Source organism: Muscardinus avellanarius (genome assembly GCF_963383645.1).
Source record: "Muscardinus avellanarius genome assembly, chromosome: 6".
Classification (NCBI taxonomy): Eukaryota; Metazoa; Chordata; class Mammalia; order Rodentia; family Gliridae; genus Muscardinus; species Muscardinus avellanarius.
The window spans coordinates 43666042-43682027 of record NC_137791.1 but is presented as its reverse complement, the minus strand read 5'-3'; the positions used below and the strand labels follow the sequence as shown (position 1 = coordinate 43682027).

Below are 15986 nucleotides of genomic sequence, written 5' to 3'. Positions count from 1 at the left end.
CTCTAATGCCACATGCAATCTAGACTTAATAGTGTCTGTCTTAAGTCTTCTAACATTAAAAAAAATAGCAGTGATCACATATGAGCTTATGAATTTCTGCAGCTGTTTCCCTCTTTGGCACCTAAAACTTTTTGTTTGTTTGTTTTAGTACCAGGGATTGAACCCAAGGGCATTCCACTTTCGAGTTACACCTTGAACCTTTTAAAATATTTATTTTTATTTTTATTTTTTATTTATTTATTTATTTTTGCGGTACCAGGGATGGAACCCAGGGGCATTGTATCTCTGAGCTACACCCCCAGCCCTAATTTTTAGTCTTTTTTCATGTATGAAACCGGGTCTCACTGAGTTGCGAAGGGCCTCAGTAAGTAGCTGAGGCTGTTTGCAAACCTTGATCCGCTGGTCTCTGCTTCCCAAATGCTGGGATTACAAGTGCGCATCACTACACCTGGCCAAATTTTTTAAAATATTTATTTATTTATTTATTTTATTTATTTATTTATTATTTTTGTGGTACTGGGGGGTGGAACCCAGGGGGTTTTCTACTCCTGGGGCTATACTCCCAGACCTATTATTTTTTTTTTTTTTTGGTGGTACTGGGGTTCCTGGAAGCCCTTCTACCTCCGGGCTACACTCCCAGACCTATTTTATATTTTTGAAACAGGGTCTCTTACACCAGCGTGGCTGGCTTCGAACCTGCGCAATCCTCCTGTCTCCACCTCCCAAGCGCAAGGATTACAAGCGTGTGTCACCACGCCTGGCTTTCCCAGACCTATTTTTATACTTTATTTGGAAACAGGGTCTCACTAAGTTGCTGAGAGCCTCACTAAGTAGCTGAGGCTGGCTTCGAACCTGTGTGATCCTCCTGTCTCAGCCTCCCAAGCGCTGGGATTACAAGTGTGTGCTACCATACCCAGCTCAATTTTTTAAAATTTTGAAACAGGGTCTTGGTAAATGTCTGAGACTGGCCTCAAAGCTATGATCCTTTTGTTTCAGCCTCCAAAGTACCTGGATTCTACAAATGTGCCTGGCAGCACCTCAAAACTTTAATGTACATGAGAGCATGCACTTTGGGCAGCAGGCCAGGGCTCTACCACCTTCTGCCTGTGTCAACTGGAGCATGTTCCCCTCTCTATAAACCTCAGTGTCCTTATCTGAACAGTGAAGTCAGTAACATCTACTGCAGAGAGCTGCTGGAGGAGCTGAGAACTAACTAACACGATTCCTGGGCAGAGAAGACACTAAGTGCTGGTTGACTTTCACCTCCAGCACCTCTGCTTTCTTTCTTTCTTTAGATGATATTCAGATCTTTCCAAGATACGTTTGCCTTTGTGGGCTCCCGTCTTATACCTTCTTGCCCTGGTTCTAGCTGCTTAACCTGCTCCCCGCCCTCTGGCATCTTCTGTCCTTCCCTCTCCTTGATCTTCCTCCCTCATTTTATACACACACGCCATGTCTCACTGTTCTTAGAAGCCCCTCTCTGCTGCCACAGCTGCTGTCTTCTTCCACCAATACCTGGCGGTGGCAAATGGACCAATTCTATATTAGTTCTCTATCATTTTTAAAATTCTCCTCTGTGGTTTGCTTTCTCCTGTCATTGTGCTACCAAAATTAATGAATTAACTCACAAAACATTTACAAACATCTATCATACCACATCCCAGACACTGTGCCTAGTGAAGAATTAGACCAGCTGGGTATGGTGGCATATGCCTGTAGTCTCAGTACTAGGGAGGCTGAGACAGGAGGATAGCAGGTTCAAGGCCAACATCAGCAACTTAGTGAGACCCTTAGTAATTTAGCAAGACCCTGTTTCAAAATAAAGAGACTAAGGGTTTAGCTCAGACATAGAATGCCCCTGGGTTTAGTCCCCAGTACCAAAAAAAAAAAAGATATCTGTTTTCAAGCTATTATAGTGCCACACAGTTGATGGCACACCTACTGGCTGATGGCCACCAGCAGGCACCTGTCAAACCCAATGGTTTCTTTCACACTTGCTGGAAACTCCCTTCTGCTCTTCTGCTTCCCTGGCTCTTCTGTCCTTTGACCTTACTGTCTTTACTCTGTAGAACCCTCCTAATCATGTTTGGCACCACTCTTCAGCGCTCTGTCTTCTCACTCTTTTAACTTTAGTCTGGGAACTTCCTGTAATTATATACTACATTTGGTCAGTAGCTGTGGGCATTTTTCTGGGAGGAAGTTTCATAGCTTTCTTTTCAGCTCTGCAAGGTAGACCCTAACCCTTCCAAAAAGAACCAGCACATCAGTCCTCTTTTGTGACCACCACTATTGCTCAGATCCACTGTCCCCTGCATCTCTTTCCCGTGCTCCAGTCTTTCCAACCCGCATATGGCATTCTCCTGGAGCGTCCTTCTGGAAAGCCAGTTCTCACCAGGCAGACGGCAGAACCTCTGGCACCCATTCCTTGCACTCCCCTCTGAGAGGCGTTGGGTGGGGTAATGGGCAGGGAGTCATGCATACGGCATACGGAGCTCTGCTCTGACCGTGTCTTGCTATTTTCTGAAGCGCTGCTTGACCCTGGCCCTTTTCAAGTTCTCCTCCTCTGGTTCCAGGAGAAACATTCTCTGGTCCAGCTCTAAGACACAGCTACAATGTTGCCTGGGGCCAGCATCACATCACACAGTTCACTTTCATCATGGCCCTCTTCTCCCAGAATATCCAAGCCCATGTCCATTTTATAATCAAACTCTACTGAGTCTATCTGTAAAAAAAAAAAAAAAAAAAGGATCTGTTATGATCTATCCCTTAAACCACCCTCACTCGCTCACTCGGTCCTGCTATGTCCTGCTATCACCATTGGTCATCCAGACTTGTACATTAGGGTCCTAAAAAGTCTCTCTGCCTCAAGTCTTTATGCTGTCCCATCTGTCTTACACACACACACACACACACACACACACACACACACACACACACTGATTATTTCTTTTTTACCTACATAATGAAATCTAAGTGCATCATGGCATTGAAAGGCCCCTCAGTAAGTCTCCTTCCTCTTCAGGTGGCATCTCCAGCCACTCTTCTGTCACATCATTCGTCATCTTTCCCCTCTCTGCCTCTGCTCATGCAGGTCCCATGCTGGAAAAGCCTTCCCTCAGCCCGCGAGGAATCCAGCTCCTCCATCAATACTCAGCTCAAACCCGAGCTCTTCTGGAAGCCTGCCTTTCCCCACCTGTGAGGTTGATCAGTCCATCTCCAGGTCTCTCCAGGCAATTGGTCCAAACCCCCAGTAAACGTGCACTTCTCATTAATCCAGTTGATAATCATGTGTGCATTTCTCCTAGACCAGCATAACAGCTTTCTGAGGGCAGGAGGCAGGCACTGGCTATTTTGGAACCCCCAGCACTTAGTACAGAGCTCATCCCTGCCACATGCTCCACAAATGTTTGGGGAATGAATGGAGGAATGAATGATAAACCTAGGCATCGCCAGCACTACTGCCACCTCATTGATTTCTGTCTGTGCAGAGAAAGGAAGGAAAATGTGGGAAATTATGCCGGTGCTTTCAGAGTACACCCATAATTTCCACAAAGCAGATATTAAAATTCAGAAAGAAGTGTAAGAAAATAAAAAGAAATTAATAAAAGGAAACAAAAACTTACTGTTAATCTAGCTACTTAATTTTCTCTAGCTAGTGAGATTTCTAAGAAACTGAGATTTTTTTCTCAGTTTCTTAGAAAGAGCATCCTGGCTGAAATGTGGAGAGAACTAGAGGTAGATGATATATACATGTCTGGACTAATAAGTGGTGGTAGAGATGGAGAAGAGGGAATAAATTAAACATGGAGAAAGTACAATTGTTAAGATGGCACAGCGAGGATCAAAAGAGATAAAGGGGTTAAAGACTCATTCATTGATTCACTCAACATATATTTAGCGAGTCCTACTATGTGCCAGCATTGTGAAAAGTGCTATGTTCAGTGATGAAAAAGATATTATTTCTGAAATCAAGAGGCTGACTTTCTGATACTATAGTTGGGTCCAGTGGTGCACAGTAATGAATATCCAACCACTTTCACGTGGATGCAAGCAAATATGGGAAGTGTTATTATCCATTCCTTACAAACACAGAAGTGAACTTAGCTAGAGAGGGAGAGGAATGCAAATGGAATTTTTTTTTCTAGTTTGAAAAACAGTGTCTCTTAAAACTAATAATGCCTCTTGTAGTCCACATTAATTCAGAACCACTTGTCAAAAAGATTCTGGGAAATGTAATTCTGGCTTAGCTAAATTGACATAGCATAAATGCACTCCAGTTCAACTTGGCACCCATGCATGGGATGGTTTTGAACAACATATGCTATAATTTTCTTTCTTTCCTTCTTTCTTTCTTTCTTTCTTTCTTCCTTCCTTCCTTCCTTCCTTCCTTCTTTCTTTTTTTCTTTCTTGGTGGTACTGGGGTTCCTGGAAGCCCTTCTACCTCTGGGCTATGCTCTCAGACCCATTTTATACTTTTTAAAAAAAATTTGGAAACAGGGTCTCTTAAGCCAGCTTAGCTGGCTTCAAACCTGCACGATCTACCTATCTCTGCCTCCCAAGTGCCGGGATTACAAGTGTGCGCCACCACGCCCGGCTATAATTTTCTTTCTTCTTTTTTTTTTTGTGGTACTTGGAGTGTAACCTAGGGGCTTTTCTACCTCTGGGCTGGACTCCCAGACCTATTTTTATATTTTATTTGGAAACAGGGTCTCACTGAGTTGCTGAGAGCCTCACTAAGTAGCTGAGGCTCTCAGGAACTGGCTTCGAACCTGTGTGATCCTCCTGTCTCAGCCTCCTAAGCGCGGGGATTACAGTGTGCGCCACCACGCCTGGTTTACCATAATTTTCAAATGAGAGCAATGTCAACATCCTGCTTCCCGTAAGATCTGTAATGTTCCTTCATGCAACCGAAATTTTGCTCTTTCCCCAAAAGAGGAAACAAACTTCTTTTATCAATTTTTGGATGATAATCATCCCTTTTTTGAGATGATCATCCTTTTTTTATACCCATCAGTTTGAAACAGCTCTTTTGGAATGGTGGAATGGCTCTTTGAAAACCCAGTTTATCAGACCGTGTAATTAACCTATCATTGGCGGCTGGCTCTTAAAGGAGCCATGTTGTGCGATCATTGACAGTTTCTTTGTTGGCAGATGGGGCGGGCATGCAGCAATGGCGCTAGCCATGTTAGCCTTGGTGAGTGAAAAGCAGACCGCCATATTCTTGCCATTACCATTTTGTGTGGGGCCCACTGGGCAAGGACAAAATGGGTGGGAAAGAGGCTGACTGATGAGGGTGGAGCATCTTATGTGCCTGATTGTGAACATTCTCTGCACAGGTTGCTCTTGGTGAGCACTTAATTTGGCACACATATCTTCACTCTTTGTACCTGTATCCACAGGCCACTCCTCAAGACCCGCTCAACAGTTTTTCAGTAGTGTTTCTTCTAATTCCCTGACTAGCCAGCCAAATGATTAGCTAGTGCTATCTATTTTCAGGTTGTTATGGCATAGTGGGCAGATAGTGGGCAGAACTATCTGGAAAACAGACCAGTCAGCAGGCCATAAGGCATTCTCTATAATGGTATATATATAGGTTGGGAAGGAAGAGGCAATGTGGTGGAAATGGAAGCCACGTGCCCCTGGACTATTTCTCATACAGCTTTTTTGCATCTTCAAGGACTGCTTGAGCTCGATCTTATACATAACACTTTCCTGAGGGGATGCTGCTGCATACATCAACATTTATGGGTTGATAGGCTAGACAATGCCAAATTGGTGATGGATAAATCAGAGTTCTGATAATTTGTTGCCTGTGGTCAATAATTTTCTCTTACACTTAGTGCCAAGTTAGATGATATATCTCAATGAATAATATTTCCCTACAGAGGATGGTGTATGTTTGCTCCAAACACCCAGGGCTCTCTGCTGTGGTTCATCTATAAGGGCAATTGAAAGCCCTACAGACACAGGCATTACATGTAATATTGACACTGTTGGGGCACTTGGTGCAAGGGCCAAGAAATTTGCTAATTCTGGGTACAATTCAAAACTAGACACTTGCCGGACATGGTGGTGCACACTTATAATTCCAGCTCTTGGGAGGCGGACACAGGAGGATCACGCAGGTTCGAAACCAGTTTTGCTGGCTTAAGAGACCCTGTTTCCAAATAGAATATGAAATAAGTCTGGGAGTGTAGCCCAGAGGTAGAAGGTTTTCCAGGAACCCCAGTACCACACACACCCACACAAAAACAACAAAACAAACAAACAAACTAGAAGCTTATTGGCTTACTCAATAAATAGGTCAAAGCAGTCTGACCAACTGAGGTATATGTTGCCTTTGAAATCATAAATGGTTCCCAAGCATTGCACAACTTTCTTGGTCAAAAGACCAGACATAGCAACTGCCCTTTATCTGGAAGGGATACCTCACATGTTAGAGAATTGACCTATAGAAATGATGTAGAATACCATTAGTCAATTTTTGGTTTTGGTGCTTGTATATTTGGGTATAAAATATTTTTATTATGCCCGGTGTGGTGGTACATGCCTGTAATCCCAGAATTTTGGAGGGTGAGACAGGAGAATTGCAGGTCTGAAGTCAGCCTCAGCAGCTTAGTGAGACTCTCAGTAACTTAGTAGACCCTGTTTCCAAATAAAATAGGGCCATGGGTTTAGCTCAGAGATAGAATGTCCCTGGTTTAATCTCCAACACCATCCCCCATGGAGAAACCTATGTCCAGGAGAAAAATGCTAGGGAGAAAGGAAGGCTTTATTCAGTAGCCAAAAATGGAGAAGAAGGGGCTCTGCTCACAAATTAGCTTCTTAACCCCAGGAGATTGAGATATTGCAGAAAAAGTGAAGATCTTCCAGATGTTTTTGCCCTAAATCAGGGGTGGTAGGGTGGTGGCAGTGGGGAGAGACTAGGCGAATCTAGATCAAGTTAACTCTATATTGTAGTTTTAGACAAAACATTTCTCAAATGTTCAAGTTATTTGTCCAGAGCTGAGTGGAATCTGACCCAAACGTTAAGGCAATGAAGAAGAAAGCCCCAGCATGAAGCCAGAGGTGCCAAGCGTTTCCATCCCACTCCTGGATGCCTACCCAGGCAAGGGACATTTGCAGGTCCAAGTAAAGAGTCAGTGTTTTCAGCAGAAGCATCCCTTGGGTTCCTGAAGAGTAAGCTAGACAATGGTAATCATAAGCCATACATGTTACAGGCATTATCTACAGCAGATATATTGCTGTAGATAATATTGTATTGTCCAACAATGTGATCTCCCCACATTAGTGATTTTTAAGTCAACTAAGAGCAAGTGAAGTTAGAAGGTTTATTTGTTTCCTCAGTAATAAAATCATTTCTCAATAATTGGGTTAACTAATTAAAAGTGCAGGTGCACTTTATGGTATCAGGTTAAAAAAACTATGGTTCACTAACAGGCAAACAAAACCAAAAACATTGGCTCAAAAATGTGTTTGTCTTTTTGGCTATATAATCAGCCATCTTAAACTCTTATTCCAAAAATAAGTTGATATGTGTAGAATCTTAAAAAAATACAGGTAGGTGTGGTGGCACATGCTTGTAATCCCAGTACTTAGGAGGCTGAGAGAGGAGGATCACAGGTTCCAGATCAGCTTCACCTACTTAGTGAGGCCCTCTGCAACTTGGTGAGACCCTGTTTCAAAATAAAGAATAAAAAGTAGGGCTGGGGGTATAGTTCAGAGGTAGAATGCCCCTAGGTTCAATCCCTGGTATCACAAAATAAATAAGTAAGTAAATGAAGAGAGGAGAGAGAGAGAGAGAGAAAGAGAGAGAGAGAGAGAGAGAGAGAGAGAGAGAGAGAGAGAGGGAGGGAGGGAGGGAGGGAGGGAGGGAGGGAGGGAGGGAGGGAAAGAGAGAGAGAGAGAGAGAGAGAGAGAGAGAGAGAGAGAGAGAGAGAGAGAGAGAACGAACGTGCAAGCACACCTTTAGGCTATTTCCAGCATGCATTTTTATCCATGTGGGAAATAAATGTAGCGCAGCTGGGGCAGTAGCAATGGAACAAAGAGAAGATAAGATATTATAAGAAAATAAGATGTATAAGAAGATATTTTGGTAATACAGACCTATGATATTTTGAATGCAGTGGGGAACTGAGAAAAATCAAGAAGACTTCAAGATTTTTCCCTAATGATTTTACTGTTTGCTAAGACAGAGATGACTGAGGGAAGAGAGTTGAGAGAACAAGTTACTCTAGAATAGTATTTTGGTTATGGCATGGTATCACTACCATGTGCCCAGTGGAACAGTTCTGATATTTGTGGTACTTCTGGGCTGGATTCTTTTTTTTTAAAAAAATTGATAATGTTATTTTAGCAATTATCAACAACTGTTACCACTCTTACACAAGGAGAAGTGCTTTTTTTTTCTGGTGGTGGTGGGGGGTGTACTGGGGATTGAACCCAGGTACATTCTACCTCTGAGCTCCAATCCATCCTTTTTAATTACTATTGTTGTTGTTGTTGTTGTTATTATTATTGTTGTTGTTGTTATTATTTGCGGTACCGGGAATGGAACCCAGGGACATTCTGCCTCCATGCTACACCCGCAGCCCTTATTTTTTATTCCTTATTTTGAAACAGGGTCTCACTGAATTGCAGAGGGCCTAAGTAGCTGAGGCTGTCCGCGAACCGGGATCTTCCTGTCTCAGACTCCCAAATGCTGGGATTAAAAGCATGTGCTACCACGCCCGGCTCTCAAAGGGTAGATTTTAAAACTCAGAAGGTTAGTGCTTTCTCCATTCTCTAGCGGTAAAACCGGGGAGAGGGAGGCGGCAGAAGGGCGGAGTCCAAAGAAAAAGCCGACTTTCTCAGAGGTTCCCATTCATCCTCCAGGTCTGTCAACCTAGAGCACTCAGTGGGCGAATCAGCGTCCAGGCCCCCTGCGTCACCAGGGGGCGGGGCTAAGCCAGAGCTCGTTCCCTCCGCTCCTCCGGCTCGGCCACGTCGAGCCCTTGCAGGTCCTTGAAGGTGCATAATTTCCTATCTAGCTCTTGGCAATAAGCCGAGCCCCTCTTTCCAATTTAAATTATTTAAATTTAAGAAAATTAAGAAATATTACACTTTAAGCCATATAATTTGATCGTTTCTGTAGTTTCTTTTTTTCACCTATGGTATAAAAACTATCCGCGAGCTTTCCGGACCTGCCGGTCCCAGTGCGGGCGCGTGGTCGCGAGGGCGGGCCCGTTTCCGGGCGGCGCGGGGACCGGAGGCCGAGTGCGCCCGCGGCCGCCGACATGGAGACCCTGTACCGGGTCCCGTTCTTAGTGCTCGAATGTCCCAACCTGAAGCTGAAGAAGCCGCCCTGGGTGCACATGCCGTCGGCCATGACGGTGTACGCCCTGGTGGTGGTGTCTTACTTCCTCATCACCGGAGGTAACTGCGCGGTTTTCCGAGGTGGAGGGCGGTGCCGGGCCGCGTCCCTGCCCAGAGGCTTATTCGCCCTCACGCGTGTCCTGTGTCGAGGAAACTCGTTCTTACGCCTGTGCCTCACCTCGCCTAGCCTCTTAGAGATCCGAGTTGAGGATGCTTTTCTAGCTCAGGTGGTTAGTCTTTTATTTCTTGTCATAAACTGTTGGGAAAACGTTTTGGGAAAGCCAGGTTGATCCGACCGTGTCCATGCCTGGTCAAGAGGACGTGGACCTTTGCGGTCTCCTCTGGGTCTTGGAAGGGACCGCACAGTCCTTAGGTTTGTAGATTTGTTGGTTCAAACCTCAAGGTCTTTCTGCTGCCTTTGCCTGACCTACAGTAACTTGAAGGGAGTTTTTTCTGAAACTACGGTTTTGGTTAATATTTGAAATTAGAGATAAGATTTTCAGAAGTTACTGTATTTCAAAAAGCTGTAAAGAAGTTTTTTTTTCTTTAAATGAAAACACATTTTAGTTATCTGTCATCCTGTCCTTTTCAAATAGAAATGGCAAAGGGGCGTTGCCTTGTCTTTTGGTGAGTTGGCAATTTGTAGTCTCTTCAGAGACACCACCCACTGCTTCAACCTACAATTCCAAGATCTACTGATGACCGTGCTGTCTTTTTTACGTGTGGGGGAATTGGCATATTTAATTCGAAAGTTAAAGCTATGCATATTATCAGCAGTAGTTAGTTGTACGTTTAAGGGAATAGATTGCTATAATTTTCATACTTTTGTAAGAATACTTGGCATTGAAGGGGGCGAAATACAAAGCTGAGTTTAATTCTAGATAGTACCTTTGAGTTTACTCCTCACTCTTTTTCTGGAATAGTAATTATGTTCACGTAAATAAATGTGTGTGTGTGTGTGTGTGTGTGTGTGTGTGTGTGTGTGTGTGTGTGTGTGTGATTGAACCCAGGGCATTCTACCTGAGCTACACTTACTTATTTTTTTTCGAAACAGGGTCTCACTAAGTTGTGGAGGGCCTAAGTTTCTGAGGCTGGCCTGGAACCTGCGATCTTCCTGTCTCAGCCTCCCAAGTACTACGATTACAGGTGTGTGCAACGACACCTGACTCATTTAGTTTTAAATCTGTAAGATACTCCCTAGTATTGCATTATTAGCATTAACATTTGCTCAGTATATCAACACTGGCATAATTGAGTAAATGAAACTTAAAATACTTTTGGCTTAAAAAAGGGTGTGGGGGGGAAATAATAGATTCTACCCACCAGCCTGTTTCCTATAACACTTCCTTCCCTGGGAGTCAGAGCCTTTGCCAGAAGCTTCAGTTTTGATTGTGGCTACTTTTTCTTTGTTAGTGGTTATAATGGGGGTGCGAGGATCTCTGCCCCAATCACTGGGGGAAGTGAAGGAGGCACCTTTTAGTGGTCAAGGGCATGAGGTACCTTGTATAGGAAATAGGTTTAACCACTGGAAAAGTCTTCTAAAAACTGTGAGTGTACCTTTGTAAATAAACAATATTTTATCTGAGAAAAGCAAATATACCTGAGCATCTTTTAACTATATTCTGAGATAATTGCAAACAAAACAAGATCCTGCCGATTTGAAGCTTATAATATTATATTTGAAACATGTTAAATATCACATAAGGTTTTTTTCCATTACACATTTGTCACAAACACAGTGAAGGAAATGAACAAGAGGTTACCAGAAAAGAGAGTTGGGAGCCATTTTTTAGATTAGAATGTAGTTCCTGAAGAAGTGACATGTATGCCCCAATATAAAGGATTGGAACAGGGTTAGTAGGCAGAGGGAAAAGTAATGATAACTGTGGGACCAAGATATCAGTTGAGTGGCTTGTGTAGTTGACACCTACTGGATTGGGTGGCAGTAGAGATGGAGGATAACATAACGAAAGGTGCGTTGGAAGTAGATTGAGTTGATCTGATAGCTCTCTTGCATGGAGGGAAGACTGAAGCAGAAGTGAAGCAGGAGAAATCTTACTGGTTTTTAGGTTTGACCACTAAAGCAGATGGATGTGTTTTCCAAGACTGAAGAAACAAAGTGTTTTTGGTAGGAAATAATGAACCAGAGGCCACTGTGTTATAATTAGTTGGATATGTGAAGTGATATGAGGCTAGAAGTGAGAAAAGAGATACGTATTGAAGTTGGTCATTTGAATCTTTTCTGAACCTCCCATAAGTCAGATATTGAGAAGCATACACATTTCTTGTTCTTAAGGAGCTTATATCTAATTTAGTGATATTAACATTATTTGAGGTACTTTGGCATATTGAGAATCATTAGCGCATAGAGTTCAAAGTCCTGGAAGTTTAGTTAGGGAGAGAATATAGAGGACAGTGGGCCGAGCCCTAAGGGACTCTGACATTTAATGGTTTTATTGGAAGAGGAGGCCCAGCAAGAGAAGTGGCAAGAAAACGTTCAGAGGAGTGTCACAAAAGAAACCAGGGCTAACAGTGGATTGAGTGGTGCTGGGAAGCCTCCTAAGAACTGAAGTGTTCGTTGAATTTGTCAACATGGATGTCATTGGCTACTTTAGCAAGAGCACTATCAATGGTAGCAGAAGATGGGTTGGAGTCAGTTGTATGAAAGCAGGTTTGCTTAATTCTTTGTAGAAGGAAATCTGACTCCCTTTAAAAAAGGAAGAATAGATACCAAGCACACACCTGTAATCCCAGGATTTAGGAGGCTGGGATAGAAAAATCATAAGTCTGAGGCCAGCATCTGCAATTTAGCCAAACTCTTTTTCAAAAAGAATTAAAAAGGTTGTGGCTTAATGGTAGAGTGCTCCTGAGTTCAGCCCCCATTACCGTAACCAGATAAACCAATGAGGAAATAATTTAAAAAGGAAGAGTAGAAATAAGTTATTAGGAGGCTTGCAAGTCAAGGGAGTGTTGATGCCTGGAAGGAGAACTTGAAAAGACAGGAGAGGATATATCCAAAGAAATAGTCTCTGAGAAGGCAAGACAGATCCCCCATTGGTAGAGGAGGGACTTTTCTTCTAGTGCTAACTGAAGATGGTGAAGATGGATGCAGGTGCCAGGGATTTGTAGATTTGGTGGGGAGGAGATTAGGGAATTCCTACATGAGTTTTGTCAGGCTGGGAAGACGGGCCTGCCTGCTATGCTGTCTTGTTTTAAGAAAAGCTGGAGGTGAGAATGTTATAAGAACAGTAGAGAAGGTTAAATAGTAGATTTTGACAGTGGGAGTTGAGAAAAATGTAATGTTGATGGACATTAATAGTATGATCCACGATAATACTATGACATAATGATGGATAGGGAGACCCTGTTTCAAAATTGAAAAAGATGAAAAGGGCTGGGTGTGGCTCAAAGGTAGAGGTACCCTGGGTTTAGTCTCCAGACAGACAGACAGACACACACACTCATGTGTGAAAAACAATAATTGTGACTTTCTAATGTTGCCAGTCAGCCAGGTGGCGTGATTTAATTTGCATTTAAGCAAGGAAATTTCTTGAGTTGCCTCTCAGTTTATAGAAACAAAGGATATGTGAAACATTTTTGTGAACTAAAATTGAGCCTATAATGCTGAGTATTAGCTAATGTTATTGATTAAATTTTCTTTATGAAATTAATAGCTCTTTAATAAATTGTTTTGGAAGTCATTCTGAAACTGAGTTGAATATCTGAATAACATACTGGAAGGTTAAATTAGCTTGTTATCATTTGATTATAATAATATAATCAAAGCAGTCTTATTTAGAGACAATGAAAATTATAATCCTATTTTTAAGAATTAGGAATCAAGTCTAATCTGTACTGTTGTCTTTTATATAGGAATAATTTATGATGTTATTGTTGAACCTCCAAGTGTTGGCTCTATGACTGATGAGCATGGGCATCAGAGGCCAGTAGCTTTCTTGGCCTACAGGTAAAAGATACCTTTTTTTGAATGATTTGTTGATGGGAAAGAAGGTTGCTGGGGCAAAGCTGCTTTTTTAAAAATATAAAGCCTGTGGGGCCCATCTGCATTTAGATAATAGGAGCTTTAAAATGTGGAATTCCAAAGTGGCAGGAAGTGGGACAAGAGTAGACATATATTCATTTGTAAGAAAATAAAGAGAGCCGGGCCTGGTGGCTCACACTTGTAATCCCAGCATTTGGGAGGCTGAGACAGGAGGAGCTCGCAGGTTCGAAGCCAGCCTCAGCTACTTAGTGAGGCCCTTTGCAACTCAGTGAGACCCTCTTTCGAAATGAAGAATGAAAAATAGGGCTGGGGATGTACCTTGGAGGTAGAGTGACACTGGGTTCCATCCCCAGTACCACAAAAAAAAAAAAAAAAGAAAGAATTTCATAGTGATTGATAAATTGCCAGTTTAAAATACATACACTATTCTGGAAGTCAGCAAACTCTCAACATTTTTTTATAAACAAAGTTTTATTGGAATTAGTAATATTCATTTATATGCTGACTATGGCTGCTTTCAAGCTAAAGTGGCTAAATTTTGACACAAACCATAAGGTCTACAAGCCCAAGATATTTATGTTTGTTGTTGTATGTCTGTGGTGGTGCTGGGAATTGAATCGAGGACCTTGCTAAGACATGCCAGGAAAGCATTCTGTCCCTGAGCTGCGTCCTCAGCCTTTAAGATATTTATTATATGGGAATTTACGGGAAAAAAAAATGTAGACCCCTGGACTCTACCATTAAATAAGAAAAATAATTTTGAAACTTAAGGGCTTCATTTCACCAATTAACACCATTCTAGTGTGATTTCACTCACCTGGAAAATGCTTAACACGCTGCTTTCTAAAGTGCACTTAATACATATCTACTTAAATGTAGCTGTATATTTTTATTTTTAGAAGTACTATTATATGCATAGAATATTTCTGGAAAGATTATGGTTCTGTGCAGTGGGGAGGTAAGTGAAAAAAGATCTTGGTAGTAGGGAGACCTTTCATAATATCCTCTTTTATGCTGTTTGAATTTTGAACCTGATTCATGTATAGTGTTTTCAGTGAAAACATTTAGTTAATGAAAATATATACCTTCTTTGTAATACCTAGGTATTATAACCATCTCTTTCATAGAGATATATGCTTTTAGAGTTCCCTGAACTCTGAGAATTTGATAAAATCTATTTCTAGAAAAATCAGCTACATACATAAGCACAGACTTGTATATAATTATAAGGGTTTGTTAATTTCTGAAGTCTTCTGGGGTCTTGAGGCCTTAGGTAAGAATGCTTGCTTTTAAATATTTTCCTTTGGAACAGTAAGTTTACTATTATGATAAAAAATTCAAGGAACATTGCTAATCAATTCAGAATTAAACTTAAATGCATAACTTTAAAAAGTTAAGGGTCTTTAAAAAGTAAAGAGTTCATATAAATAATTGATTCTGCCAGGTGTGGTGGCGCACACTTGTAATCACCGCGCTTGGGAGGCTGAGACAGGAGGATAGTGCAGGTTCGAAGCCAGCCTCAGCTACTTAGTGAGGCTTTCAGCAACTTAGACCCTGTTTCAAAATAAAATATAAAATAGGGCTGAGAGTATAGCTCAGAGGTAGAAAGCCTCTGGGTTCCACCCCCAGTACCACAAAAATAAATAAATAAATAAATAAAATAAATAATTGATTCTTAACCCATTGTGTTCCATCGTGCTATATATGGGACACCTATAAAAACCTATAAAATTTTATAGGGTACCTATAAAATTGCTCAACTTAAGTTTTTATAGGTGTCCTATATATAGGGCAATGGAACAGAATGGGTTAAGCTCATAATTAAAAAACAGTATTAATTTTATATAGAAAGCTGTGTTAGCTGAATGTTCTAAAACTTTTTAACATAAGCTGTGTGAAGACAAAAAAATTTTGTCTATTTTGTTCATTGTTGTATTCCTAGAACTGTGCTTGATATGTAATGGCCTCTCAATAAGTATTTGCTGAATGAATGAGCATATGATTGTCCAGTGGTTTAATAAGTAGTTGTAAGGATAAGAAACAATTAGCACAAAAATGTTCTAGCATAAAGCAGTAGTAGAAGTTTCAGTCCAAGGGGAAAACATTTCATTTTTTCTGAAAATGTTCATTTGTTTTGTTATAGCCTTTCTTTTTTTTTTTTTTTTTCAGAGTAAATGGACAATATATTATGGAAGGACTTGCATCCAGCTTCCTGTTTACAATGGGAGGTTTAGGTTTCATAATCCTGGACCGATCCAATGCACCAAATATTCCAAAACTCAATAGATTTCTTCTCCTATTCATTGGATTCGTCTGTGTCCTATTGAGTTTTTTCATGGCTAGAGTATTCATGAGAATGAAACTACCGTAAGTTATTAAATATAAGTTATTAAATACTTTGTGTACTCAGCAATTTAACTTTTGCTACAAATTGGAAAGAATAATTACTTGGACAACATAAAAATTATAGGTTTAATTTAAAACTCAAACAGATGAGTAGCTGAGGCTGGCTGAGAACCCAGATCCTCTTGTCTCAGTGTCACAAGTACTGGAATTATAAGTGTGCACCACCATGTCTGGTTTTATTTTTTATTTTGAAACAGGATCTGGCTAAGTTGCTGAGGTGGGC

The 15986-nt window shown here is 41.4% G+C and overlaps 1 protein-coding gene across 1 annotated transcript; it reads left to right on the top strand.

Moving 5' to 3' along the window:
• Window positions 1-9266: 9266 nt before the first annotated feature.
• Window positions 9267-15728, top strand: OSTC (oligosaccharyltransferase complex non-catalytic subunit; the record flags this gene model as incomplete). Its single annotated transcript, XM_080698058.1, has 3 exons — window positions 9267-9414; window positions 13228-13321; window positions 15527-15728. Exons 1-3 carry the CDS (start codon window positions 9276-9278, stop codon window positions 15726-15728), a joined length of 435 nt encoding a protein of 144 aa, XP_080554184.1. The 5' UTR covers window positions 9267-9275.
• Between the last annotated feature and the right edge of the window lie 258 nt (window positions 15729-15986).